General features: G+C 40.3%; 2 protein-coding genes across 5 annotated transcripts; one reads left to right on the plus strand and one right to left on the minus strand.

The window, feature by feature from the left end:
- Positions 1 to 447: 447 nt before the first annotated feature.
- On the minus strand, positions 448 to 5,202 carry efcab2 (EF-hand calcium binding domain 2). Of its 2 annotated transcripts, none has more exons than XM_020080029.2 (7): positions 5,012 to 5,202; positions 2,946 to 3,030; positions 1,792 to 1,864; positions 1,362 to 1,438; positions 1,099 to 1,141; positions 944 to 1,010; positions 448 to 831 (listed from the first exon to the last, which is right to left on the minus strand). In XM_020080029.2, the coding sequence occupies exons 1-7, from the start codon at positions 5,163 to 5,165 to the stop codon at positions 713 to 715; spliced, it is 618 nt and encodes a 205-aa protein (XP_019935588.2). In that variant the 5' UTR covers positions 5,166 to 5,202; the 3' UTR covers positions 448 to 712. The 2 variants fall into 2 exon arrangements, with proteins under 2 accessions (XP_019935588.2, XP_019935590.2); XM_020080031.2 differs by lacking the exon at positions 5,012 to 5,202 and adding an exon at positions 3,209 to 3,342.
- cgref1 (cell growth regulator with EF-hand domain 1) lies at positions 5,122 to 10,262 on the plus strand. Of its 3 annotated transcripts, none has more exons than XM_020080028.2 (7): positions 5,122 to 5,345; positions 6,197 to 6,290; positions 6,502 to 6,576; positions 8,096 to 8,175; positions 8,549 to 8,688; positions 9,036 to 9,137; positions 9,673 to 10,262. In XM_020080028.2, exons 1-7 carry the CDS (start codon positions 5,336 to 5,338, stop codon positions 9,940 to 9,942), a joined length of 771 nt encoding a protein of 256 aa, XP_019935587.2. In that variant the 5' UTR covers positions 5,122 to 5,335; the 3' UTR covers positions 9,943 to 10,262. The 3 variants fall into 3 exon arrangements, with proteins under 3 accessions (XP_019935587.2, XP_069378474.1, XP_069378477.1); XM_069522373.1 differs by having other exon boundaries at positions 8,549 to 8,673; XM_069522376.1 differs by lacking the exon at positions 5,122 to 5,345 and adding an exon at positions 5,750 to 5,888.
- Positions 10,263 to 26,831: the final 16,569 nt, after the last annotated feature.

Here is a 26,831-nt window from a genome sequence, read left to right on the forward strand (position 1 = left end):
GTTAAGTTGCAGTCTACTGAACTTAGTCTCCAGTAATGAGATGGAGGACGATTAGATTTTCACAGCATGGTATCTGTGTCACTACATCATAATTGACAGGGATTATTTTCTTTCTCTTGCACTAAACATTTTTGTGTCGCTTCATGTTGGTAATGTCTTCAGTGTGCTACAAATTCCTGCTTTAGCCATTTATGCACTGGCTGCTCATACTGAACACTGAAATGTAGGGCCACATTACTTCCAGTTTCTCACACCACCACTGGGCTCTATACACTTAATAAGAGAATTTCCCTTATGAGCTGTGACTGTGGGACACCAGATTCCTTATAACATTGAGGTTTTATATCAACAGGCTTGTACCCTCCACCCAGAGGAGTGGTCTAATAATGCAGATGGACTAATGCTGCATATTCTATACAGCAATTATAGGAATGAAGAATAATGTAATTCCCGACTGGCATCCTTTAATTGGTCTTAAAGATTTTTCAACAAATGAGAAAGACACTCAGTGGAGCACATTCCTCCACTAAGGCCCATCAGTCCTCTTGTGAAACCACCAAATTGCACACTCTCAGAATTATCAGTGTCCTAAACATGCCTGATTTATTTAATCAAGATCCATGACTAACTACTAGCCCACCTTAAAAACATTGTAAATCAAACTTGTTTTTGTAATATTTGTCTTGCAGTTACACACAAACTGTGGAACTATTTATATGTCAGGGTCTATGGTCAGCTGGCTGATAACGTCTTTGTAATAGATATGGTTCTTCTCCGTGTCAGCGAGAGCCGTCAGCATCTCTTCCACCTCCTCCTGAGTGAGGGGCTCACCTGGTTTAAAGAACAAACACAACACAGACATGATTGTTTGTTGTTTTAAGGGGAATGATAGACACGCAAAGACATAAGATAAGTAAAAAAAAACCAATTGCTTCTACTTTACCTTCCTGTGTCATGTACTTTGTCATCTCCTCGGTCTCCAGGTATCCTTTCGTTCCTTTGTCCAGAATCTGGATACACAGAGTGTTCAGTAACTCCCACATTAGATACACTCTGTCAATGCTGGACAATACACAAAATAACAGTAGCTAGTCTCACCTTAAAGGCCTGAAGCAGACGATTCTCTGGAATGGGAAGGAACCTAACACACAAACACACAAAAACAGCTTCTATTTTCTGTGGTCAGGGAGAACTGTGAGTTTTGCAATGAAACATAAAAGCTTATAATTGAAATATTAATGAGTACAAGGCTCAGATCGTGTTGAAAACTAATAAAAATCTGAAAACTCATAGAGACGTATAGAAAACATAAACAAAACAACATGACTGGCGTCAGTGCCTGGAGACAACAGAGCTCTTACTTTTTCTCCAGCAGCACTTTGGTCATGGCTGGGAGAAACTTGTCCAGATGGATGTATCCTGTGTGATCCTCTTCCACCTGGTTGAACAGGACAACACTTCAGGGTTTTGGTTCTTGGACAATAATGGCTGCTTATAACATCACCCTCCATGTGTTACATCACACTGATCATAATTCTTGTTATGTTTTCGTTTGTTTTTTGGCAGGATTAATGTGAAAACTGCTGAACAGATTTCCATGAAACTTGGTGGGAGGATGGGACACGGGCCTAAGAAAGAGGCCACTGAAGTGTATACTTCATTAGGAGGTAAATTAAATACTGCTACATTCCAAAATGATGAGACATTAGAACCTGAGGAAAAGCCTCAGATAATTTGACTTTTTCCTTTCATCCAAAATATGACACACACATTAGTGAAGATTGTTCTGACCTCAGCTATAAAGTCATGTAGGTCTTTCTGAGAGGGGAAGCAACCCAGGGAATAGATGATGGTTCCAATCTCCCTAAAAACAAAGAGATAAAATGAGTACATCATCTTAAACCACACAATATCAATACATTGACTGTTACTGACAAATGTCACAGTACTTATGTCATTTTTTTGGTTTATCCAGCCATTCCAGAGCCCAGTGGCCACTGCTGAGTCGGGTCATCAACCTTAGTCACCGTCAGTATGAGCTGATTTCTAACTTTATTCAATAAGTGTGCAAGTGGTGTTTCTGTTAGGTTTCCAGCAAACCAAAAATCAGCTGGGAGAAACACGGAGGTATAAAATACTCCAGGGCATGAGGGGAGTAGCCTCCCACATGAACTACACATTTACTTTGTTCACTCTGTAATTACTTTTCTTAAAATACACAGTGTCCTTATCCTGAGGTTCAAAACCCAACACACGGTGTGGACGATGTGGAATAAAATTTGACTGCTGTATTTAGACCCAACAGGATCTGTTTTGAATCCAGATCTTCATTCACTTTCTGAGGATATTCAAAACAATGTAAGAGCCTGCATCTCAAACTCGACTGAACATATAATAATAAAAATATAATAATACTCATTTTAATTCTCATTATTATTATTAGTAGTAGTAGTAGAAGTAGTAGTAGTAGAATATTGATTATTTAAGTCACTTTCTTTTAACATTGCAAGATAGGGCACCTTTTGACATTTTCACCTGTTTCACAGAGAATAATATTGGATCTTGATGAAAAAATCCAACATGTTTAGGCGAGTGTCTGAAATTTGGTGCAGATCCTAAAGGAAATCCAGATCTAGTGAGCTTAAATGTGTTTCCATTGGCTTACAGTAAATTTGTTACTTAGTGGTTACAAAAATATAAATTTCTCTTCTTGAAAACTAGCTAAAAGGTATAATTTGTGTTAGAGGGGTTTTGACTTGTGTTGTATAAATGATGTGTTGTGTAAAAAAGTTCTGGGGCCCCAGGTAGTAGTGGCTAATGGGGACATAAATAAACTTATGACTATGGGCTCTGGGGCTTTAGGGGATACTGAGTGAGGGTCTGGAGGCCATGGGTCTGCCTGGTTTGTGGTCCAGCTCAGAGTGCAGACTGCTGGAGGAGCTTACCGGACATCCACTGTGTTGTCAGCCTCGTAGTCGAATGCCTGAAAAGCCTTTCTGATCTTCCTGTGAACATCTGCCTCAGTGGCCTCTGACAGAAGGAGACAAACATGAGGAGAGACAAACAAGTGATCAAACAAGGTTCTTAACTTTAAATTACATAATGAAGGTGATTTTCTGAAGTGGATGAACTCAAACTGTCTCTTTTATCATCCGAAGATCACACTTTCAACAAAGTAGTATATAACGAAGAGGTTATATTTTCTAACCTGCACTCTCCCTTGTGTCCATGTTTGGTCTGACTGCGGCTGGGTGGTTGCTAGGCAATGGCACAACAGTGCTGCTACTTGAATTATGCTGCTTGTCTACTACAGGTTTTATGGTCATAGTCTGAATATAAAACTTTAAGATTCAAGGAGCTGCACAGAGACATTTAAGATAAAAACCAGAAAGCAGCACAAAAGACGAAAGAGGTTAAGAGATCAAAAGAGGTTAAGAGATCAAAAGAGATTAACAGATCAAAAGAGGTAAAAGGAATAAAAATGATTAATCTGTATGCAAATTTCAAATTCAATGATGACCTTGTATTAGCCTGTAAAATATTTTTAGGCTTGCTCTTGTGTGAATTAAAAAGTTTTCGACCTGGTTTTAAAAACGTGCTGAACTGATTTATTTTGGTAAATACTACTTTTAATACATTTCATTTATTTCAATATACTTTAATACATGTTATTATCTTTGCTACATTTTAATACTTTCAAAGATTTGTCTGCATTTGTAAATATTTTGTAAACAAAATGTATTGATGGTATTTCAATACAGTGCCACAGACAACCATGATTACTTGATACAAAGTCAACTGAAAAATGCAGGCCTTGTCTTTACAGAATGGAGTTTCATTCACACAATGTTCCAACTACAACTTAAATAGATGATCATTTAAATGGTTGATCATCTTTGACTTAGGAGTCAACCAAATCTTAGTCAAACATTGGAGCTATGATCTTTGTGTAGAGAAGCAAAAAGTCCTTTGGGTTATAAGATTTGCTGAGTGATAATGAATGAATCAGTGTAGAAGTGAAGATCACAGTCGTGCATCTTATTTTGTGCATGAACATCGACAGGCCGAGCCCTTTCTCTGTATCCTAGAGAAAACTGAGAGAAACTCTGGGAGCTGTTGTGACCTCGGTCAGCAACAAGCTAATCCTCACTGGTTCTGAGAACATGGACATGCAGTTGTTGATAAAACACACACACAGACACACACACATCAACCTCACAAGTCAACAAGATACATCTGGTACAACAGACGATCAGGAAAATGCCTTAAAATCAACCATAGTGACACAAAGACATAAATAGAAGGTTTCCCAGTGACTCGTTGCTAAAAACATGCCATGGAGAAATCATGTGAATCATTTATTAATTAATAGTTATTCATGTTATATTTGGAGTGTGGGTATTACAAGACATTGTTTTTTTCTTTTCATCGTATATTCACACAATAAAAATACAGCAAATGTCCAAATTCACCACATCTATACTTAATCAGCGCAACAATAATTTCATCATCTGTACCTGAGTCCAAAATGGCAACTTTTCCTGAGCGGAGATAACACAGCTGTCATGGTTTAGACTTTAACCCCCACTAGATGGCGCTGACATTTCTTTAGAGGTCTGCCACTGCAGTAACCCACCTCCACCGGCAGAGGAACTGTAGTTTAGGACAGTGACAATGACATGGGGGGGGGGGGGGGAATCAATGTACTGCCACATAATGTGTATTCTACTGTACAGATACACATAACACATACTGACTCATACTGCAGTGAGTGTGTTTGTTTCTATAGTATAGAGCCCAATTATGGTTCAATCTATTATTGTGAGGACATTTAACATTGTGAGGACATTGCAGGTCCTGCGTGAGATTGTGTGCGTGTGAGAGAGAGAAAGAGAGAGAGAGAGAGAGTGTGTGTGTGTGTGTGTGTGTGTGTGTGTGTGTGTGTGTGTGTGTGTGTGTGTGTGTGCAGATGGTGTGAAACCTCCTCAGGCGGACATCAGTGGAGTTATACCAGTTCTAAGGCTCCGTGAAAGCTCCTCCCGTTCCACCGGAATGCGTGTGTCGGTGTGGACGTGGCGCGGCCGAAAACACGGAGACGGGAGCACAAAGGAGGCTCCCTGCGCAGACTCACTGACACGGCAGCTCGTCCACGTGGAACCTGTCATCGACCAAAACACAGTCCGGTCTCCGTGGCAGCCATCAGGGGGGGTGGGGGTACAGGACGTTGCGCAGTGCAGGACCGGGAGGTGGGACGGTGCGGGAGACAGACAGAGGTGGAGGCTGCTCCAGATGTGAATCGGTGGACATAACGCTGCCTGAGCTAAAGACAGTCACCATGCAGACAGGTAGGCTCCTTCTAACTACTCTGCCACAGCTGGATCCTCATCTTACAGTGAGCAATCAGAATGTATGATAATAATAATAATAATAATAATAATTGAGTCAGGGCAGCTCTCACTTAAACTCCTCATTCATTTGATTTGTTTGATTTCGTGGCTTTGATCTGCTTTGAATCGAAGAGCGTCAGTGTGCATGAGGCTGTGTAGTAATGCTGCAGTGTTAGCATCGCTGCTGCTCCACTGTAGGAGGAACTGTAGTTTGGTGTGTGTTTCAGTGGAGATAAAGCAGCCCACCATACACCTCACTGCACTTGAATCCACAAATACAACATGTGCTCGTGCTGCTTGCCCGACACTGTGGATGTGCTGAGCCATAAGTAGATGCAGAGGTTTGAGTCGGTGGAACCATAATTGAGCACAGGGTTCAGCATCTGTCTCACTGGCCTGCAGGACTGCAGCACTGCTGTGTTCATACACTGATGTTTTTATGTGTAGGCAGCAGGTGTGACATGTAGATCTGACACATATAAACAGCTTCTAGGTTATACAGTAAGTATGTGGATGTATTCAGACACTTTAGACACATCATGCAACAATCATCCTTCAACCACAACACTGTCCCTAACGTTAATCCATCAATGATGTTAAATCCAACCAGGAAACATCTAGAGACAACAATTCCCTTTGAGTTTTGCTTCTTTAGTTGATTATTGTGGTAAAAGTGTCGACTGCTTCCAGGTAGATTCATCAGATAAGATTACATCATCCTTTATCAGTCCCACTGTGTGAGGAGCTTTGCCATGACCATGGTCTGTGCAGATGTGATGTGAGGTCATAACATGGCTGTGTGCTCTTAGGTGTGTTCATGAAGTCTCACCTGGACACGTTGGTCCCGTGTGTCCTGCTCCTTCACCTGTGTCTGGCTGCACCAGGTCAACCAGGGACACAGAGGTAAACCCACAACCCCTCATTCTTCCCTGACCCACACTGCATCCTCCCACCAAGTTCTGTTCAATAGTTTTATTACGTAAACTAACAAACCAACAAACAGAAATGGGGTGAAAACATAACCTCTTTGGTGGAGGTAATAAAATGGTATGAAAGTAAAAGAAGAGGTTTTCGACACATGTTTCATTACAGTTAATTTTTGTTAATCTCACAGAGAGGAATCAGTAGATGCCCATTCTCCTTCTGTAGCACTACCCAATCCCTTTGGCTCTGGGGAGGAGGACCGCAGGTGAGTAATGCAAACCACATGTGTTTGAGTCTGTTAAAGTGGAGGAAGAAGCTACTGTCTGGTGACTCTGTGGACTTTGGCTGCTGTGTTGTGCAGATGATGTGGCCTGCACCATGTACCGATAAGATCACATGTGTGATAACATGTTGCAAATAAGATCAGTTTCCCCTTCAGTGTACTGACCCATATTGGCACTAAAGTAAAGCCTTAGTGCCACAGTGTGCTGGTGAGAATGTGAACACAGATTATTTCCACTGGCTGATTAACCACTGTGTAACCTTATTTGTTGCGGTCATCTGTGAGGGATTTTTCCAGGTACTCCAATTAGGGAAATGACCCGGAATTATTTCATCGGCCGCCATAATAAGAGTTGTTTGAGTTCTCTAAATGATATGGAATGGAGCATTAATGCTTCCTAACTTATTTCCACAGGATCCCAAATATAAGAAACTGAGAAAACACTGCTCCACAATTTTATTGCGGCAGCAACATTTAAAGCGAGGCAACATCATAGAGACAGAACAGCTGTTTAATTCTCTTAACACAATCATCTGAGCTTCTGATTTCTTCTCTTGTAAACAACAGAGACAAAAATCAAAAACACAAGGAAAACATTGTGGTAAAAGTTCAGAAACACAAATAGATCCAGATGATGAATCAAAAGTTCTTAAAGACCTTAAACTGGAGCAAAATCTTCTCATGCACTTCTTTCAAACCTTGTAACCTTTTAAAGTGTTCTATATATATATAGAGAACACTTTAAAATACTTTTTTGTTAAAATGTGCCATATGAATAACCTTGTCTACACACTGAAGACTCCTGCTTTTAAAGTATTTATATCCTAAGCAGGACGACCTGAATCAATACTGCTACCAATTCATTGATTTAACAAATAATAGCAGAGTGACTCGGGATAAGAAAGCTTTGTCCTCTCATCTGGTTTACGTAACATGTGGAATAACCTGCACAGTGATTTAGATGAGGTGGCACCTTTTCCTGCTATATTGAGTCATGAGTCAAGACCTCAAGACTAAGCTTAAAGATATAAGAAGTAGCCTAAAACTCTGCCCTCTTGTGGCCGACTGTCATACATGATACTGACTGTACTTAAAGGTTCAGTGTCTAGACTTTAGTGACATCTAGAGGTGAAGTTGCATGTTGCAGCTGAATGCTCCTCATTTCACCCTCCCCTTCCCAACACGAAAGAGAACCTGTGGAAGTCTTCAGTTGTCATGAAAACTTAATGTTATTATACAGTTTTGAGATATAAGAGCCCATTCTATGGTAAAGAAAACAACAATTCATAGAATTTAGATGAAACACACCAGTGAAAACATCACTAGGATCATTTTATATTCAATTTCTGCCAAAAATCCCTTTCACCTAAATCTTACACACTGAAGTAGAAATCAGCCTGTTTATCAGTTGCAACACAAATTAGTCCTTGTTTAACAAATATGACTCGCCAGTTTTTGTTGGATTTAAAATGATGGATTGGAAAAACTGTGTGTGCCACAGGCTGCTGCAGAGTTTCATTCAATCCAGTGTGAAGGAGTCTGAGGGTCAGGGAGGAGCAGATATCAGCTCCTGGGAACAAGGTAGATATCTCCACCTGCTGGTATGACACCTGTAGAAGATCTGACACAGGACTTTGATTTTAGCAAACACACAAACTTTCATTTTACACACAGCTGCTCACTGAACTATGTCAGGTTCTAATAGTTAAGTGCTATGACTTTGCCTGTTTGAATTTTTTTTAGATGACGACCAGAGAATATTTAAGCTTTTGTCTGTTATTCTGTTAGAACGTATGTGTTCCACACCATATTCTTGACCTTGTATGTAAAGTGCCTTGAGATAATGTATATTATGATTTGACGCTATGCAAAATAATATTGAATTGAATTGAATTCTTATCGTTGCTAAAACAAATGTGTTTAAACATGTCACTATTCTTCTTCTCTCTGTCAGAGGTCTTCTTCCTGTTTCGTCTGTATGACTTCGACCGCAGTGGGTTGCTGGACGGCTTGGAGATGATGAAGCTCCTTTCAGACTACAACTCCCATCATACACCAGTAGCACAGGCCAATGAGTTGGTGAGGAAGAGTGGGGTATGTGTGCGTGTGTTTGTGTACTCATTATGTATTTATTTTTTACTTTTCCAGCATACACATGGAACTTCTCAGTACCAGTAGACCTCATGGGGACCAACGCCTGGTCCTAATGAGGCAAAACTAAAATTCTGAGGACACAGTTGAGGTTATGGTTAGGCTGTCCACAGTGAATGAAAGTCATTGCAACGTGGATAGCTGCACAAACATTAGGAACTTCAAGTACATTGGAATTATTTATTTATAGAATAACTTCAAAAGTCCTAGAACACAAAAATCGACTTGTATTAAAAGGCCCTGTTTGTCTCACCTGCGTTTGTGTGTCTGTGTGTTTTCTCTGAGTTCAGGTGGTGTCTATGGTAGACTTTTTACTCCAGACTCAGGATCTAAACCAGGACGGTCTACTGGCCCCCTCAGAGCTACTCTCTCCTTCATTACCTCACACAAAGGTACTGTGCATGCACACACACACACACACACACACACACACACACACACACACACACGCACACACGCACGCACACACACACACACACACACACACACGCACACACACACACACACACACAAACACACACACAGTTTAAAGCCAATATAGACCAAACACAGTGAACATGAATTATGGTATTCTGTTCAGACAGTGTGATTGAACGGTGATGACGAATCTGTGATGAATTGAACTGTTGTGAAGTTTTTGTCTATTTACTGTTGCAACATGTCGTCACCACAATATATAAAATATGGAAATAATATGTTATGTGGACTTTGACTTTTGTCAAATTCTGGATGGGATTTTAGTTTTATTTTCATTTTGATATTTTGATAAATCACATCGTATTTTGTGGGTGGAGGTGTTGTGTTACCACCAATTAATATGTAAACATAGGTTGTGTTTTATTTGAAGTGTGCATTTAATTTTAGATTACTAAGCTGTACCTAGTTTCATCAGTGCAGTAACATTACATCACACTTTCCACTACACAGGACTCCAACAGTGACCATGCACCTCTTCAGGGGGCAGCAGAGGAGAGGCTGTCAAAGCCCGGCACTGAGGAGGAGACAGCAGGAGCAGCGGAGCAGAAAGAGGAGGCTCAAGTGAACGAGCAACCTCAATATGAAGTGAAGATCGAGGAGGAAAATGAACTCATAAAGCATTCAGATGAACAAAATGGACAACAACTCCAAAACGTCCCAGCAGCAGATCAGGAGCATTACCAGGGAGTGCCCGTACATCGGGGGCAACCTGAGATGTGAACTACAATCACACTAGAGATCGTTCTGGTCTCCTGGGTCCTGAGTACCACTATCACCTGAGAGAACGTCTTAGTTTTCCTCCTCAGTGAAGGATCTGATTTTACAATGGACTGTTTAATATTATTGATGCATCTGTTGAGAGTACTCCTGTCACTGTGTTGGAAAACTCCATCTATTGCTTTCATTGTGGATGCAAAAATATCTAAAGCTGTAAAAGGGACAAAGGTCCTGAGTTCAAGATGCAATAATATCCGTGTTTGTAAAATGGAAGCCATCAGAATATTTCTTTTAAATAAATTTTGTTTTCCCAACCACAAAAAGTTGATAATTGAATTCTAAATCATCAAGATGTGCTTAATTTTGATTTTTTTTAAATCATCCTATTTATTTACCCATCTCTCCCAGACATGATTTTTCTTTGCAGAGACTGTTACAAGCAGCTCAGTGGTGTCATTAAATTTTAATCAGGCTTTCCTTAAAATGGGGTAAGAACACACATCTAATAATATATATTTTAATGAGGAATTAAATGTTCCTGAATGAGTTTGGGGTTTTTGAAATCATAGAGTAGCCGAGTTACAGTGCTGAGTTACAGCCGACCACCACCAGACTACAGGCTCATGAATGTTCATCTTCACAGGCAGTGACAGGAAGGCCCTGCTGAAACTAGATCTGATGCAATCTTAAATTCAGTTTTTATCTGTAAACTGGAATGTGTTTACAGCCAGACAGGGTTTACTGTTTGTCTTCCTTTGTTTAATTTTCTAATCATTTATGCATTTATACATCTGGAGAAAATAAAGTAAATACTGTCCCTCTCTCTTTCACTCTGATTCTGAAATGGGTTCAAAATGTCAGAACACAGTCTAAATAAAATTACATTTAAAAGGCAAAGGTCAAGGTCATAACATGAAAATTGGACATTTAGTCATGCAGATTTTCTCTTTTTCAAAAATGTTGTTGATCGGTTTTGTTGATCGGGTGCTTGATCAAAGTTTTTTTTACTGGATCACACATCCAGTGAAAAAGTCTTTGTTGTTCCAATTTTCTGATGTTACCATGAGGAGCTATATCGGGAGAAGTTCATGACATCTGGCACAAATATACCTCACTCAGACATGAACCTATTAGATTTTTCTAGATCACTGTGACAGCAAAAAAACAATTATTGGCCATTACTGCAAAGTTTATGTGCTAATAATGATGGGGAAATATTGATAATAATGATTATATAATAATAACTTAAATTTTTTTATCCAAAACATAAAGTCAGTGTCACTCTACTATCATAAAGTTCTGATAAAGCACTTTGATAAGTGCTCTCTCAGCTCAAGGAAAAAAAGGGGAGATTGTTTCCATTTGACAGGTTAGTGAAGGGATAAAAATAACAGCCACAGCAAATTAGCTTATTTGAATCTCAAAAATCAGAAGCCTCCTCTCCCAGACTGTCAGACATGTGAACACCAGGTGAGTTACTGCAGCACCAGCCCAGCAGAGCTGATGCAGCCTACAGCAGCTGAGCTCTGAAGAAACACCAGCGCTATCTCATGGTTCTACAGGAAGGTATAATGGTTTGTTAAAATGCAACAGGGTCTTCCTATTGGTTGTAATAATCTCTATTGACTGAACGAGAGTGTAACAACTGGGCATTTTGGAGGAAAAGGGATAAGTATTTTATATATAATGAAATCATATTTTCATAAATACTGGTTAGATACAGGGTACAACACTGGGGCACAAAACTGAAAGGAAATGGTGTTAACTTCAGTTTAGAGTGAAAGGAGGGAGAACACTGGTGCAAACCATCACCACCTTCCCTGCTGCTTCACACTAAAAGCTTTGACTCACAAGCCAAGTGGATGCTTTTATTGTGGTAATGTTTAAGACATGAATTTCAATGTGTTTCTGTCATGTTAATGGAGCTACAGCTGCTGGGCTGTTCTTATTTAAACAAGTCTGAGTGACCTGACATGGACATAATCTTTGTTATTTGTAAGTGGTTGAGTTTTTCATATTGCAGGTTTGAATAGTACTAACAGAAGCAGCTCGTGAGCTGCAAAGATCTGCAGGCGACAGGCTCTTGTGACCAGGTCAACATCAACATGTCGTCAAGGTCAACAACTATATCTTCCTTCTATAGAAAACCTTAGGTGTGGTTAATACAGTAAATACACACAGACACACACAATGCCAGATGCATAACAATCAGAAGTAATGAACTGTACTGCAGGGATTTGACCACAAGATGTCCCAGTAACTCTGGGTAACACTATTGTGTCTGTTCTGGATTCAAGGCAAACATTACATCCCATTTAATTACATGACACTACACTACAGGTAATTATACCACTCAGTAAGAAAGAGTTAAGAGTAACAAATAACAGATTGTTGTTATTCACTGAGAGCCTCAACAACTTTGAGAGTTTAACCTGCATCAAACAACAAGAGTTTATACAGCTCCACATTGATCTGCATTTTTAATAGTCATTATAACATTTAACCTTTTTTTACATCTCTCCTTTCCTTCACCTTTTAAAATGTTATGCAGTAACATTCAGTTGACTTATTTCATACTATATTACACTATTTACATTTTACCTCTATTTGTGTAAAATAGCAGTATACTTACAGTAAGAGTTTACTTGAGTACAAGTTACCAGTGTCCTTTATTTACAAATACAAAGACTGTTCACACACACACACACACACACACACACACACACACACACACACACACACACACACACACACACACACACACACACAGTTTAAAGCCAATATAGACCAAACACAAGTTCCCCTACAGCCTTCCTCACCAACTCTTGGCCTGTGCTCCTGGTGTATGATGGGAGTTGTAGTCTGAAAGGGGCTTCATCATCTCCAACAACCCACTGCGAAGTCATGCAGACGAAAAAGGAAGAATCACATCTGACAGAGAGAAGAAGAATAGTGACATGAAAACAAACACTTTAATTTACTGCTGCAGAGGATGTACAGCAACTAAATGCCAAGGTGGTTACACTGGCTTATTTACAGAAATGTTTATTACTGGGCATTGTCCCTGTAATTTAAAACCAAATAAATAAAAATAAATAAATACATGTCCTACTATTTACACACAAGCAAAGTTAGTGATGATAACGTTAGATGATGTGAAACACAAAAGTTCGAACAGAATCCCAGGAACTGATTTCTGCTCCTCCCTGACCCTCAGACTCCTTCACACTGGATTGAATGAAACTCTGCATGAAGAACTGATGAGTCAACAATGAATACAATGCCAATAGATCTGTACTAGATGCTTCACACAAAGCAAATGTTGTTTAGAAAGAATCTGCTTAAAATATCCAGTGTTAGAAATCCAGGTCATTCTGATGTTAGGGACAGTGTTGTGGTTGAAGGATGATTGTTGCATGATGTGTCTAAAGTGTCTGAATACATCCACATACTTACTGTATAACCTAGAAGCTGTTTATATGTGTCAGATCTACATGTCACACCTGCTGCCTACACATAAAAACATCAGTGTATGAACACAGCTGTGCTGCAGTCCTGCAGGCCAGTGAGACAGATGCTGAACCCTGTGCTCCATCATGGTTCCACCGACTCAAACCTCTGCATCTACATATACTGTAGCTCAGCACATCCACAGTGTCGAGCAAGCAGCACGAGTTGTATTTGTGGATTCAAGTGCAGTGAGGTCGAAGAGAATAGTTGATGGTTCCATGTGTAGCCTTTGGGACACACTTTAAAGACAGAGAGGTAATTATAACAGGCTTCTCCTCTGGGGAGTAAATGAGTGTAGATGATGTGTGGCTGTGTGTGTTGAGTTGCCATTATCCAGAGGTTTTGGGATTTGATTCTTTTTCGTCTTGGGTTTGAAAATATTTCCATGTCTGCTACTGAAACATGGACGTGGTAAACACACACTAGAAGTGCTGCTTATGGCACACAATTCATAATTAACATAATTGCTATCGGGTGGTTGACGGCTTTTTAAGTGGACGTTTTCGATACGGAAAGAAAAAATATCCTTCAGAAAAATGCAGTTGCTCACCAAGACTTCATAATAAATCATTAAAGTGGAGCGTGCGTAGGTCAAGCTTATGCAAATTTAATTGGATGTCACCACTTAGATATATTTGTGTTTAAATAACCACAATTACGAATGTAAACATAGAAACATTTTCTCCACTGAGCTGCAGCCTCATTACCTCCACTGTTATGTTCTCCTCTGTGTTTGTTTGTTTTTTAGTTTGCAAGATTACACAAAAACTACCAGACAGACTACCACAAAACTTGGTGGAGGGACGTGGTATGAGTCAGGACAGTTTTGGTGCTGATCCGAATCAGGGGGTGGATCCAGGAATAGGTTTTTCCCTTTTCTTTTATAACATTGAGAGATGGTTTATTTTCATAGATTCTCAGAGGATAACTCGTGGATCTTGATTAAAAAAGCAAAGAATCATGATTAGGAGACTGATATTTATAAGTGTTTGCAGTTTGGTGCAGAACCAAATTACAAATGGTTTCACAAGGGGACTTATGGGCCTTTCATTGAGCTATCTAGTTAATATTTATTATATTGTTATGCAGCTCATCACACTGCGATTTGGATCTTTCAGGATAAAACATGATTTTCAAAGGCCAGAATGTTAAAGAAGGCTCATTTTCAGTTCTTATGTGGTAACTATTAGACTCCGGGCAGGTGTGATGAATACTCAATGCATCACATTTCATTAACATGTGAAGGCCTCGATACCGACCTGGGACACATCAAACATCGTCTCTGCTGGAAGTGTCACCTGGATGACTCCTCATGTAGGACATTACAGATCACAGGGACAACACCCATTATGAGGACAACAGCTATTATCATAGGCATGTGACATGCAATTGCACACCCTGTTACACTGAAAATTACATGTCTGGGTTACTTACACAGGTTCAACAAGAAGTGGCAACCTGTTTTTACTGGGATCCAAAAAGTCAAGACACCTTCATTTAAAGGGACAACACTGATTATATAGACAGCACAAGAGATACTCACCAGCTTTATTCCATTTCTACTGATAAACATGGAGGGTTATTATTATCAGTCAGTATTGCTGATAGAGCAATATGTTCAGACGGGTTAAATACACAGTACATTTCATGATGGCTTACAGTTTTCATGCTTTATATGCAGACATGTCTGCTGATGTATAAAGATGAGTCTGATCCAAATAGGGGTGTCATGGTGGTGCAGTGGGCGTCACCTCACAGCCAGATTGTTCTCGGTGTGAATCCCCTCTGACTCTCAGAAGACAAGCGGTATTAATGGATGGATTGATGTTAGGTGCATGAACTAAATACAGCACTTCACATGACAGATGAAGAGATCACTACTGGATAGTCTAGATTTTTGAGAATTGAAAATGTGTTTACCATCAAGTTATTAAACTGACATTAAAAGTTTGACTAAACACACATTTCTTCTCTGAAGCCCCTTTTCCACTGGTCAAAACCCCATTAAAACCCACCAGCATCTGGCTTTTGTCTACAAAAGTAATGGATACAATCTGCAGTCACTCCTGGGTCAAATGACTCTGCAGTAGACACACGTTTTACTCGGCTCCAGGTCTGATCAGCGGTGATGGAACGAGACACCCGGACGAATGCACTAATTTGGCAGAAAGTGAGGGGATTCAGTTGCCGTGTACTCGTGACATCGAAATTGACGCTCTGAGGAAAAACAGAAACTCATCTTCTGGCAATGGGAAAGAAGTTTATTGCTTTTTTAGCAGGTTTATTGGCGTGTAAAAATAAAATATTAGAGAACTTCAGTCATGCTTTCAATTGAGCAGCGATGGTGGAAGACGGCCCACCACAGAGTTGAGTGAGCAAATTAAAGCTGCACATTTCTGTTTGTCAGGTGAGAAGAAACTGATTATTTGTGTAGATCCACAGGATTAAATATTAGCTCAGGCAACATACACTGTCTGGTCTGTTGAGGGGAAAAAAAGCTGGAAGAAACAACAGGACTCAGACTTTTAAAAGTACTTTTTGTAAAACTTGGAGTTGATTCAAAAGGTATGTGACTCATGGTGTTGTTAGAAAGACTTGGTGGTGCCCATGAGTCCAATGAGTGACATTTTCAATGTGTGGAAACTTCTATTTGATATCTACAATATGTCAGATGTTTTCAAACAGTTTTTCCGCAATCCTCATTTGATGCTGCTGTGGTTTGCACCTTGTTCCGGTGACAGACAGCTTTAGCATGAGCTGCAGCAGAGAGACTGTTGAGGCAGAATAATCTAGTTTGCCGCTTGTGAACCGATGCTCTGCAGTGTTGTTCTACGGCATCCTGATGGAAGCCGTTGTGCCTCAGCTACTTTCCCATTACAGAGAGCCAGGAATGTGAACCGCTGACCCTCTGGTCACCGGGTCACTTCTGCAACCATTTGGCTACTGTCCTCCACAAATGTTTACATTCTGTTCTCTGCTGCTTCCATGTTTGTCCTGTTGAAGTATCCTGCCACATAGTGAACCTGTAAAACACGTTTCAACTGAGTGAATGTCAGTGGAGTACTTTTCACAGCAGTGACTGTAATAATATCTATAATAACTGACTTATTCTGCCGTAATGTTGAGAAAAATGAAGGGTTTGAGCTTACTGCTTAGTAAGCTGAGTTATCTGCCCTGTAGTGCAGGGTGACTCAACGTCCCAATCTGTTGGCACACACGCACGCACACACACGCACACACACACACACACACACACACACACACACACACACACACACACACACACACACACACACACACACACACACACACACACACACACACACACACACACTTTCCCTCTTAACTACACACATATCCTCTGTAGTGTGAGTGACATATTTATCTTTGGAGGAAAGGAGGAGGGAGAACAGTGCTAGATACACAACCTAAATACAGACAGAAGTCAGGTAGTCGTTGATAAATCTGTTGTGTGTCTGTGTTAGTATTTCAGGCTAGTGGGGGGGGGGGGGGGGGCAGTGAGCCTCATACTGTATATCAGCACAGATGATATAAGTTTGAACCGGGCAGTTTAACACACAGAGCTGAGACAGTTGTTAAGACTGAAACATGGTGCTGCTCACATAGTTGCCACAGTCACTCGTTTTATCAATTTTCTCTGGACCTGACAATCTGTGGAGCTGAATATCTACTGAGACGGAGAGACATTTTCCAACCAGCTCGCCCTCTGATATCTGAGTGTGTGTGTGTGTGTGTGTGTGTGTGTGTGTGTGTGTATTGTTGCAGAGCAGCTCTTTCCCAGACCAGTGATAAGTGTCACCTCAGTGGGGGCTTTGACACCTGGGCTGGTGTAAAGGGGGTGTTGGTGGGGCAGTCTGGAGTTCACACCTCATTGACGGTAGGAGATGATCCTGTAACTAACCTAATACACACACATACACACACACACACAAACACACACTGGATCTGTGGACACAGTGGTGACTTTGCATGTTTCATTTAATTATACATCACATAACTCGTAACCATTTTCCAAACCCATCAGACATTTTCACATCTGCAGCCACTATTTTCCATTCATTGCTGTGAGAAGCTCCATCTGCAGAACAGTTTAACTTTCTTGTGATACACAAACAATAAACTTAGAGTCGACTTTCTTCTTTCTCCTTTCACCTTAGCTGAAATGATTTTTTCATTACACGGCAATGCAGTTATAAAAAGCTTTAGTGGAAGCTCTTACCAAAACTTGAAAAAAGCCAGAATCTGTCCTTAAATGTACCAACAGGAAAAACAAAACGCCCTTCATGCAGCCTCGTGACCCGGTCACGATGATGTAAGGTTTACAAATAAATACGAAACAGGACCAATAGTCCGTGATTGATCACCCATTTTAGAACTGGTGGAAAATATCCTCAAAAACAATCTGGTCGATTGTTTTAAATTGAATTAATGGCTGCCTTGAAGGTTGGAAATCTGTCTGAGACTCATGGTATAGTTTTATAAATGTTCAGCACACACTCTAACTGCACAAGATTCATGTCAAATGGGCTCAAACATGTAAAACCACTGGAATGATGCTTTCACTGTCGTGACAGCCATTACTTTGTCAGACTGGATCCCTGCTGTACAAATGTGACTTTCTCTTAAAAACACGCTCACATTTTTAATAACTACTTTACAAGTCTGTTTTCAGTCAAGTGGTTTAATGTCACATTGCTTCACTATTGTTTGAGACGTCTCTCAATCCAATGTTTGATCTTATACCAACACACACACACACACACACACACACACACACACACACACACACACACATCCTGTTCCTTTTGACAAATACATGCTAAAGAGCCTCTCTGACTCATTTGTACTATTTAAAGCTTCTGTCAGACTTCTTTCTTCCTTCATCTGCTTTGCTCAGCATCTTACTCTTCTGTGGGTGTTGATATAGTGATTTATTCTGCCTCTCTCATTTATCTTTTTAACAAATGCACTTAGTAGCACACATTGCCACGGGCAAACCGCCCCTTTATATTCAATCAAGTCGCACCAAATTTCACACACTCATAAATATCAATCTATAAACATGCCAGATTTTTTTCATTAAGATCCATGAATTATTTGTGGAAAAAGTATTAAAGTGGAAGTCTACCCCCTTAATTTAATCTGCATCAAACGTTAAGTACCTCTGCCAAGCAGGTCATGTGTTCGCTTTTGTGTCATCTAGTTTACCAATAACTTATAATAATAATCTTAACAAAAAGATCAAGCGCATTTAGGATTTTGGAGATTTGGTTTGTTCAGACACAGCCAGAAAAACAGGGTGGTCGTGTGTGTGTGTGTGTGTGTGTGTTTGTCAGTCCCATGCTAAAGGGAAGTGTCTGTGCTTATCAAAGAGCAGGATGAGGTGACATGTACCTGCTGAAGAGCTATCAGCTTTTTTACTGGGCTAATCCACCCCCACCACACAGAGACAATGGGTGTGTGTGTGTGTGTTTATGTGTATATGTTCAGGGAAAATTTACTGCATGATTTTTTTTCCAAATAAAAATCTTTTTAAATGTTTGTGCTTCTAAACCAATGGAATTGTTTCCAGAATATGTCGACATGGTAACTCTGTGACTCACGGTGTTAACAGGACTTGTGTGGTGCCCATGTGTCCAGTTGGAAAAAGATGACCTGGTAACACCTGGAGTTCACTCCTCTCTCTCTCTCGCTCTCTGTCTCTCATTTTTCCTCAGTGATCAAAGTGTTTCCAGGCATTTACAAGCGCGACTGTGATTTAAACAGAGGAAGACGCCTCCTCGGTGTGACACCCTTTAAACATTTTACATGTCTTTTCTTTTAAAATTGTGCATATTCAAATTGGGAAATTTGCTGATATCAACTTATTAAGACATCTTTCTCACATTTTGTGGCTTGCTTTTATAACAACCGTGATTATTTCAAACCATTCTACTGCCACGTGGACGGGAAGGAGACAGCACTTCTTTTAAATACTGAAATTCCTCTGGTATAATTTAGAGAGACATTTAAAACTCAATAAAAGGATCACACATGTGCAGATACACCAAAAGAAAGCCACAGCTGTATCTTTCCTCTGAGCTTGGATTAGATCTCACAAGATTATGATGAATGAGGGAAAGAAACTAGCTACATTTGGGCTGCTGTGTTTTAATGGTCTCCTTCCAGATTCAGAGACACACAGAAGACTATGTGGTACATATTGTATAATGCATTCTATTGCATTGAGGTATTCTACTTTGATTATGTAAATCTACAATATAAAGAGAATTATTTCAAGTTTTTTTATAAATGTGTCGTTCCCGATGGATGATAAAAACACCTGCATCCCTGCAGTCGCTTGCACAGGATGTATACATATACATATAAACTGTAACCATGGGCTGAAATGAACCAGTTGCCAGGAGAGCTAACAGTCAAAAAGCAACAGTTGTTTGTCACATGTTGAGGAAAAAGTGTTTCAGTTGTCGAAAGCAGATCTCTGAAGTCATCGTCCCACCAGAGGATGAGTGTCACTGCATTGAGCTCTGGGATTTCCCTGTTATCCTGACCTTCGACCGCGACCCTCTCTCCCCCAGCCTCCCAAACCTGCCTGCTTGTTAACCTGGCCGTCATGCGCGTGACCCGTCAGCACTTCAGAGGAAGTCCCGGCAGCAAGTCATCTGCGGAGGGTTAAACCGTTACAGAGAGACAGAGAGGGAGAGGACTAGAGGGAGGGAGATATGAATGAGAGGGAGGGAAAGGAAGAAAGAGAGGCACAGTCAAAGTGTCATGATTCATGCATTAACACAGGAATGCCATTGAGAAGTGGATCAGGCACGGTAGTTTCCAGCAGCAGGGGAGACAGAGCGAGCATGCAACTGATGATCTAGTTAAAGAGAGAGAATCCACTGCAAAACCAAATCCATGTGTGCTGCTTTTCCTCTGATCCAAGTGTCCACTAATATTAGCACACTAAGATATGCATGTATAAGTGCAATGTTTAATATTCTTATGATGTGCTTGAGAAATGTAAAATATTTCAGGCAGACATAACTTGTATCTGTGACAAAAATGTGACTGACTTCAAATGTTGAACTCTAAATGCTGATTCAGATTAGGGGACAGCAACAGCACGAGATTAATATCAACAACAACACAGATTATCTGAATGAATCAAACAGACTCGACAAGTTTCTCTTGTGTGGAAAAAGAATTAAGAAACAGATTAAAGAAACAAGCATTGCATTTTGGGAACTATGTTCGTTTGCTTTCATGTAAGATGTAGATGAGGACTGCTGGTACTTCCTCCTCGTCACTTGAGTCAACAGCCTGTTATCTCAATTTATCATAAATAAAACCAGAGGGAAACTCACCTACCACTATAGCGACATAGCTGATAGTAACAATCATCTTGAGTTATCTGATTAGACGTGCACAGCTCTAAGTGTGTCAGCGCACGACTGGCGTTACACATCTTCATGTGTCTCTAGTGACCACTTGTGATTGGATCTCACTTTCCTGCTCCATGCAGATAAACATGAATCGTTTCTGTTTGCAAAGAGCAAATGTGAGTGAATGAATGCTCTGCATGAAGGTTTATGATGAAACAAGTTGTTCCTGATTTGAAAAAAAAATCAATATGTGATGGTCAATGTTATCATAGATGGTAAAATAGTAATAAGAAATCATTTTAAAAAAACATGCGGTCCTTCAATGTGATCCACATTCACACAGCTAAAAGAATTTGACCTCATGCGTCCTAGACCACCAGTGAATTTGGTCTGAGTGATCGGCTTCTAAATGCGTTGGGATTGGATCACTCAGGACAGCTGTTACTGTAACACCAGGTCTGAACAGAGCCTGTGAAATGTGGAGATTTACACTGACTACTTACATGTTAGACTTATTTTTCATTGGATAACATTTTAAATACACTTTGCACATTTTACGCAGTTATGGGTTACTTCACTGGATACAGATTTAGACAAGAATTAAACTAGCTCACTGATCGACAAACGACTTAACAAACCTACCTTGAATATTCAATAAAACCTCATTCCATGTTAAATCAGCACACTTTCATCGGTGAATACAAAGTTTAATTCTGCGCTGTGTATTTCCATTTTAAAGATTCTCAATGATGCTGCGCACCTCACTTACAATAGTCACTTACATATATCATAAGATGAATATGTGTAACAGTGAGAGATAACACGTGAAATGTTTTTTTCATCTTAAGGATGAACACAAAATAGCTGCAGATGTTAGCACTCACTGCACACACACACTTACACTTACAGTTTTACAAAAACAGAGTAAACAGGTGTGTAGGTGTGTGTGTGTGTGTGTGTGTGTGTGTGTGTGTGTGTGTGTGTGTGTGTGTGGGTTTGAATGTTTTAACAGGTGTGTTTGAGACCTGGAGGTTTCGGTCAACCAACATTATATATCGACAGGTACACACAGACAAACATTCAGCCCTTGACCCGGCGGAGAATAAATTATCCAAACATCTGAGCAGAACCAAAGACATGAATATTTATAGTTGTAGGGCAGGAGGATGGATGTCTCTGCACAGAAGACAGGATCGTACAACTGCACTGAATTCCAGTAAACCTCAGACAGATCTGCTGAATTCAGACAGAAGAGAAAGATTAAAGTAGGGAAGGAAAAAGAGAAGGGGGTGCGACTGATCTCAGAAAAGGGCAAACGAAACAAAGAAAGACATCAATAGAAAAACTAAAAAAAACAACAAAAAAAACAGCGAAGTTGGAAAGTGGTCTGGGGCTACATGCGTTTGCAGCTGAACCACTCACGCACAACCAGATGTGCAACACAACTCTAGTTTGCATGTTTACATCCAGAATGTAGAGAGACGTCTTGGTTGACCAGAACTAGTTGACAATACTGTGGTCAGTGATGCTGTTTGCCGAATACTTTCTATGATTGACTTGTTGTTGCACAATTACACCCGTGTGCTCATTGTGCATGTTTTTCTGCATCTGTCAGTGGAGACAATTCTTTACAGCTGCTCATCAGAGACAAGCAACAAAAAGCAGAAGCTTCACAGTCGGACCCATGGGACACAATTATATGTTCACTGTGGAGAGGCTGAGCAGGTACAGTGTGTTTGAAAAGTTCCGTTTTTTATAGATAATGTCTCTTCATTAAAACTCAGATCTCCTTTGAATTGAACTGGCCATTATGTCTAATTGTTATAATAACACTGTGCTCACCAAAGTAATTGACAGGGGAGGACAGGGGCCATCTGTACAATGAAAACTGTTTTGGTTTGTTAGCAGGAATGGCATTGATGGTCCAAGTTGAACCAGGTAGGTGGTCTGTAAACTGTGATTGATACTTTAACTATTTGTCCATGTCCATAGTTAAATTCCTTGTTAAAGTCCTGTTATGGTTAGGATACAAATGACCATCTTGTGACTGTAGTGATGTTGCCAAAACTATGAAAAAAGACCCAAGTGCAATAACAGCAGGAGGATCCGTTAGCTGAGGTAGGTGCAGAGCACATTAACCCTGGAATAAGTGCGCACACTCACACACACTCACTCACACACACACACACACAGAAAAACCTGACTAAAGCTAAAGCACAATTGTTATTAGGACTTTGTGTTGACTTTTATTCCTTGAGGACAGCTGAACCGAAACCTTATCCCTAACCTTAACCATGACCAGTTCATGACTAAATCTAACCTTACCCTAACCACAACTCACATCTACCTCTAACCTCAACCAGGAGCTCAGACAGGATGTGTAGCTTCATTAGGACCAGGCAGGCTTTTCGTCCCCATGAGGCCCACTGGTGCTCAGTGTTTATGCTGGAAAAGGTGAGGTAACAAAAACATCTACACACACACACTAACACACTAACACACTAACACACTCTTAGTTCAATGATCCTGTGTGCATGAAGGTATGTGTAAAATTAAATCATGCATGAAAACAGTTGCGTACTTTTGCACACAAACACACAGAGTAAGCTGACATATTCAATTTAATTTAATTTTTCCAATTTTATTTGTATAGCTCCAAATCATAATATACATTATCTCAAGGCACTTTACATAGAAGGTCAAGACCTTAAAATCATATTAATATAAAGAAACCCAACAGTTCTCACAATGAGCAGCACTTTGGCGCCTGTGGAGGAAAAACTCCCTCATTAACATGGAGAAGCCTCTAGCATCCTTCCAGGCTGATTCAGGCCTCAGCATCCACAAACACAAGGTCACAAACGTTTTAAACAGAAACACACACTGTCATACAGTCTGTGAGCATGGACATGTCATGTGATCATTCAGAATATCTGTGTCTCTGCTGTTGACAACATGACTGTCGACTCAATCTTTGGTATCTTGTCTTGTGGGATGAGCAGAACACAGCATGGCTCTCCTCTGTGACAACCAATCAGCATTAACATTAATAACAACAGAAGTTTGACTTATGGAAAATGTTATCGTATATTAAAGACATGTCTGAGTCACTAGATAGTGGAGACAGTGGTGAGAGACCAACAAAATGGGAAAGATTTTATGTGGTTGACATTAAACCAAGATCATAATTTGGGCTCAAACACAAACTACCACAACATGGAATGAGCTTCAGATGCCAAAGAACCAGGAAGCTGCAGTCAGTCCTCTGCTGTTGTTGTGGAGGGAGACCCCGAAGGTTCTCTACTGCACAGACACTGACTCCTACCTTGGATTCATGTCATTTCTTTGGCTGAGGTTAAAAACGACACTAATTATACTATAATTTAGGAAGCAGCCAAACGATCGACTAAGACTTGGACCAGCTCTTAATTATACTGCTATATGCCCAGATCGTCAGGGGACACATGACACTTTGAGCTTCTCTTTCCTCCTCTTCATCACGTTCATGTCTCATCAATTCATGTTACTGACTTGACTTTTTCCCAGAATCCCTTTGCTTTATCCTTGTGATCATGGATTGTGATCGTGGATCGTGATCGTGGATTGTGATCATGGATTGTGATCGTGGATCGTGATCGTGGATTGTGATCGTGGATTGTGATCGTGGATCCTGATTGTGGATCGTGGATTATGATTAAAATTAGATTGCTTAGATATACAATATGCCTTTACTTACATATACTACTATTACTGGTCATACTGTCATTGCCTTATTGTCTCAACAACTATCAACAACAAACCAGTGAGTCGCACATGTTCTTTATATAGATGAAGATGGAAACTGTAGTATTGTCCGCCAGTCATTCACACAACATTCAAATCTCTCTCCCTTTTTGAGTCATGTTAAGAAAAGAAAAAACGTGTTCAGATGGTTTATGAAATTACGAACCTTTTTTTAGTAAAACTATATATTTACAAATGTTATTATTTTAAAACCTTCATATTGGGCATAGAGCTGAAAGCCACAGAAGCTAAAAAGAGAGAGATGAACACATCCATTGTTTGTTTTTCTGAGGATTAATAGACCATACTAAAAATATAGAATAATCCCAGCTCTATCCTGTGAAATTATATACCAAAAATGACATAAGCCTTTCAAAGTTGTTCAAAATTAGAGTAACAGACTTCCTCTGGCTCGTACAAAAGACATTGGGAACATGTTTGAAACCATGGCACGTACCGCAGAGTTTTTAATAATTGAAAACTGGTATTTTGCCATCATCAAGGGGATTGTCCCAACATCTGAGAATAAGTCATCTGAGAACAGACCACACTGCTCTGCTTAACTCTGTGAGTATTCGGGGGAAGACAGTTTCGAAGCTGTGTTGTTTTTGTGTTCACATTGTGTCTACAGTCTGACAGACGCCACCATGAAAACTTTTGAGTCCCATGTCATGTCTCAGGAAATCAGTGTCACTGATGCCCTGCAGGCAAACAAGCCACAGGGGCCCATCGCTGGTTTCTGCAGATTCTAATGAAAGCACATCCACTGCTTTTTGTTTCTTGAGACTTGAACAAAAAAAGAGTTGTTATCTTCACCAGAGAGCAGAAAATACTAAACACAGATATTGTGTGGTCAGCTGCAGCGACACACTCTGCATTCATTTAGCTCAATACAGTGGAGAGAGACGGGGAGAGTGAAAGGAGATAGCAAACACATCAGAAAACAAACACACACTCATACACGAGTGCACATGCATGCACAATCACACTTTTACAAAAGAAGTGGGGGTCTCACAAGAGGTGTCTCGGGGTGGATGGGCTGACATATGGCCAGCAGACCACTGCACTGGGTGGAGCAGGGTGTGTGTGTGTGTGTACGCATGTGTGTGTGTGTGTGTAAGAGGGTGGGGCTGTTGAATGGTCTGACTGAGGGTGCAGATGAATAGACCAGTGGTTAGAGACAGTTGAAACTCAGTATTCATTTTCACTGTTGCCCTGCTGCCGTTTGAGTCTCTCGCTCTCTCTCTTTCCCTCTCTCTGTGTGTTTGTGTCAGTTATGAATGAAGTATATAGCATACTGTCTATTTAAACGTCCTAAATCATTCTTAAAACAGTCTAAATACCTTAAATGATCATTTTTGATGTGACAAAAGAAAAGGAATGTCCTCGATGACTTTCTGAAACTTATTTTAGAAACTTATTTGAAAGATTTTAATAGGAGCAGGAATTCTCAAAGCAATTTAAGGCATAAAAACCCAGTGATCTTCTTAAGGACTGAATGTTTCAAAGTAAGAAGCACTTACTTGCAACACAAATATCTACTTTATTACTCCACATTGTATAGAATTCAAATTCCAAATACAATCAGAATATATATGAATAAAACAGTTCAAGCTTCAAGTTTCAGGTCCCTGAGTGAATCTTTTTCCTCCGTACATCTCTCCCTTCAAACCTGAAAGAATGTTTACATATTCCCATCATTGTGCATTGATGAAATAGCACAAGGTTTTCTTCTTGGTTTGTGAATGGACTGGCTGGGTTCTGGGTCTCCTGGAGACAATGTCCTCAGTTGGCTACAGTATAAAAACATCAGTGTGAATGGAGACCAAAGGAAAAGTGGGACAACGTAGGAGCAGGTCGTCTTGAAGGGTCAACCTCATTTCATCAACATGTGGGAATTCCTCCACTCTGCCAGTCAATTCCTAAACATAAACACACACACACACACACACACACACACACACACACACACACACACACACACACACAGAGCCAGGGGTTGTTTGACGGGCTATTTGACAGAATGGCCCGTTGCCATGGTTACAGCAGCACTCCATCAGTCCATTCAAGGAACAGATGGCCGATGTGCAACAGGAGGCATATGTTTCAATGAACACACACACACACACACACACAAGGAAACAAATATACACCCACAACACTTTCTGTCTCTCTCGCTCTCTCTCACACGCACACACACACACA

The sequence above is a fragment of the Paralichthys olivaceus genome, chromosome 1 (genome assembly GCF_024713975.1).
Source record: "Paralichthys olivaceus isolate ysfri-2021 chromosome 1, ASM2471397v2, whole genome shotgun sequence".
Lineage (NCBI taxonomy): Eukaryota > Metazoa > Chordata > Actinopteri > Pleuronectiformes > Paralichthyidae > Paralichthys > Paralichthys olivaceus.

Bases quoted from the DNA above. Each gene is read 5' to 3' on its own strand.
- cgref1 (XM_020080028.2), top strand. The intron at 6,577-8,095 runs GTGAGTAATGCA...TGTGTGCCACAG, and splicing joins TCTGGGGAGGAGGACCGCAG to GCTGCTGCAGAGTTTCATTC. The intron at 9,138-9,672 runs GTACTGTGCATG...TCCACTACACAG, and splicing joins CTTCATTACCTCACACAAAG to GACTCCAACAGTGACCATGC.
- efcab2 (XM_020080029.2), bottom strand. From the start codon at position 5,165: ATGACAGGTTCCACGTGGACGAGCTGCCGTGTCAGTGAGTCTGCGCAG. The intron at 3,031-5,011 runs GTATAACTCCAC...TCCTTCTGTCAG, and splicing joins TTCACGGAGCCTTAGAACTG to AGGCCACTGAGGCAGATGTT. The intron at 832-943 runs GTAAAGTAGAAG...TCTTTAAACCAG, and splicing joins AAAGTACATGACACAGGAAG to GTGAGCCCCTCACTCAGGAG.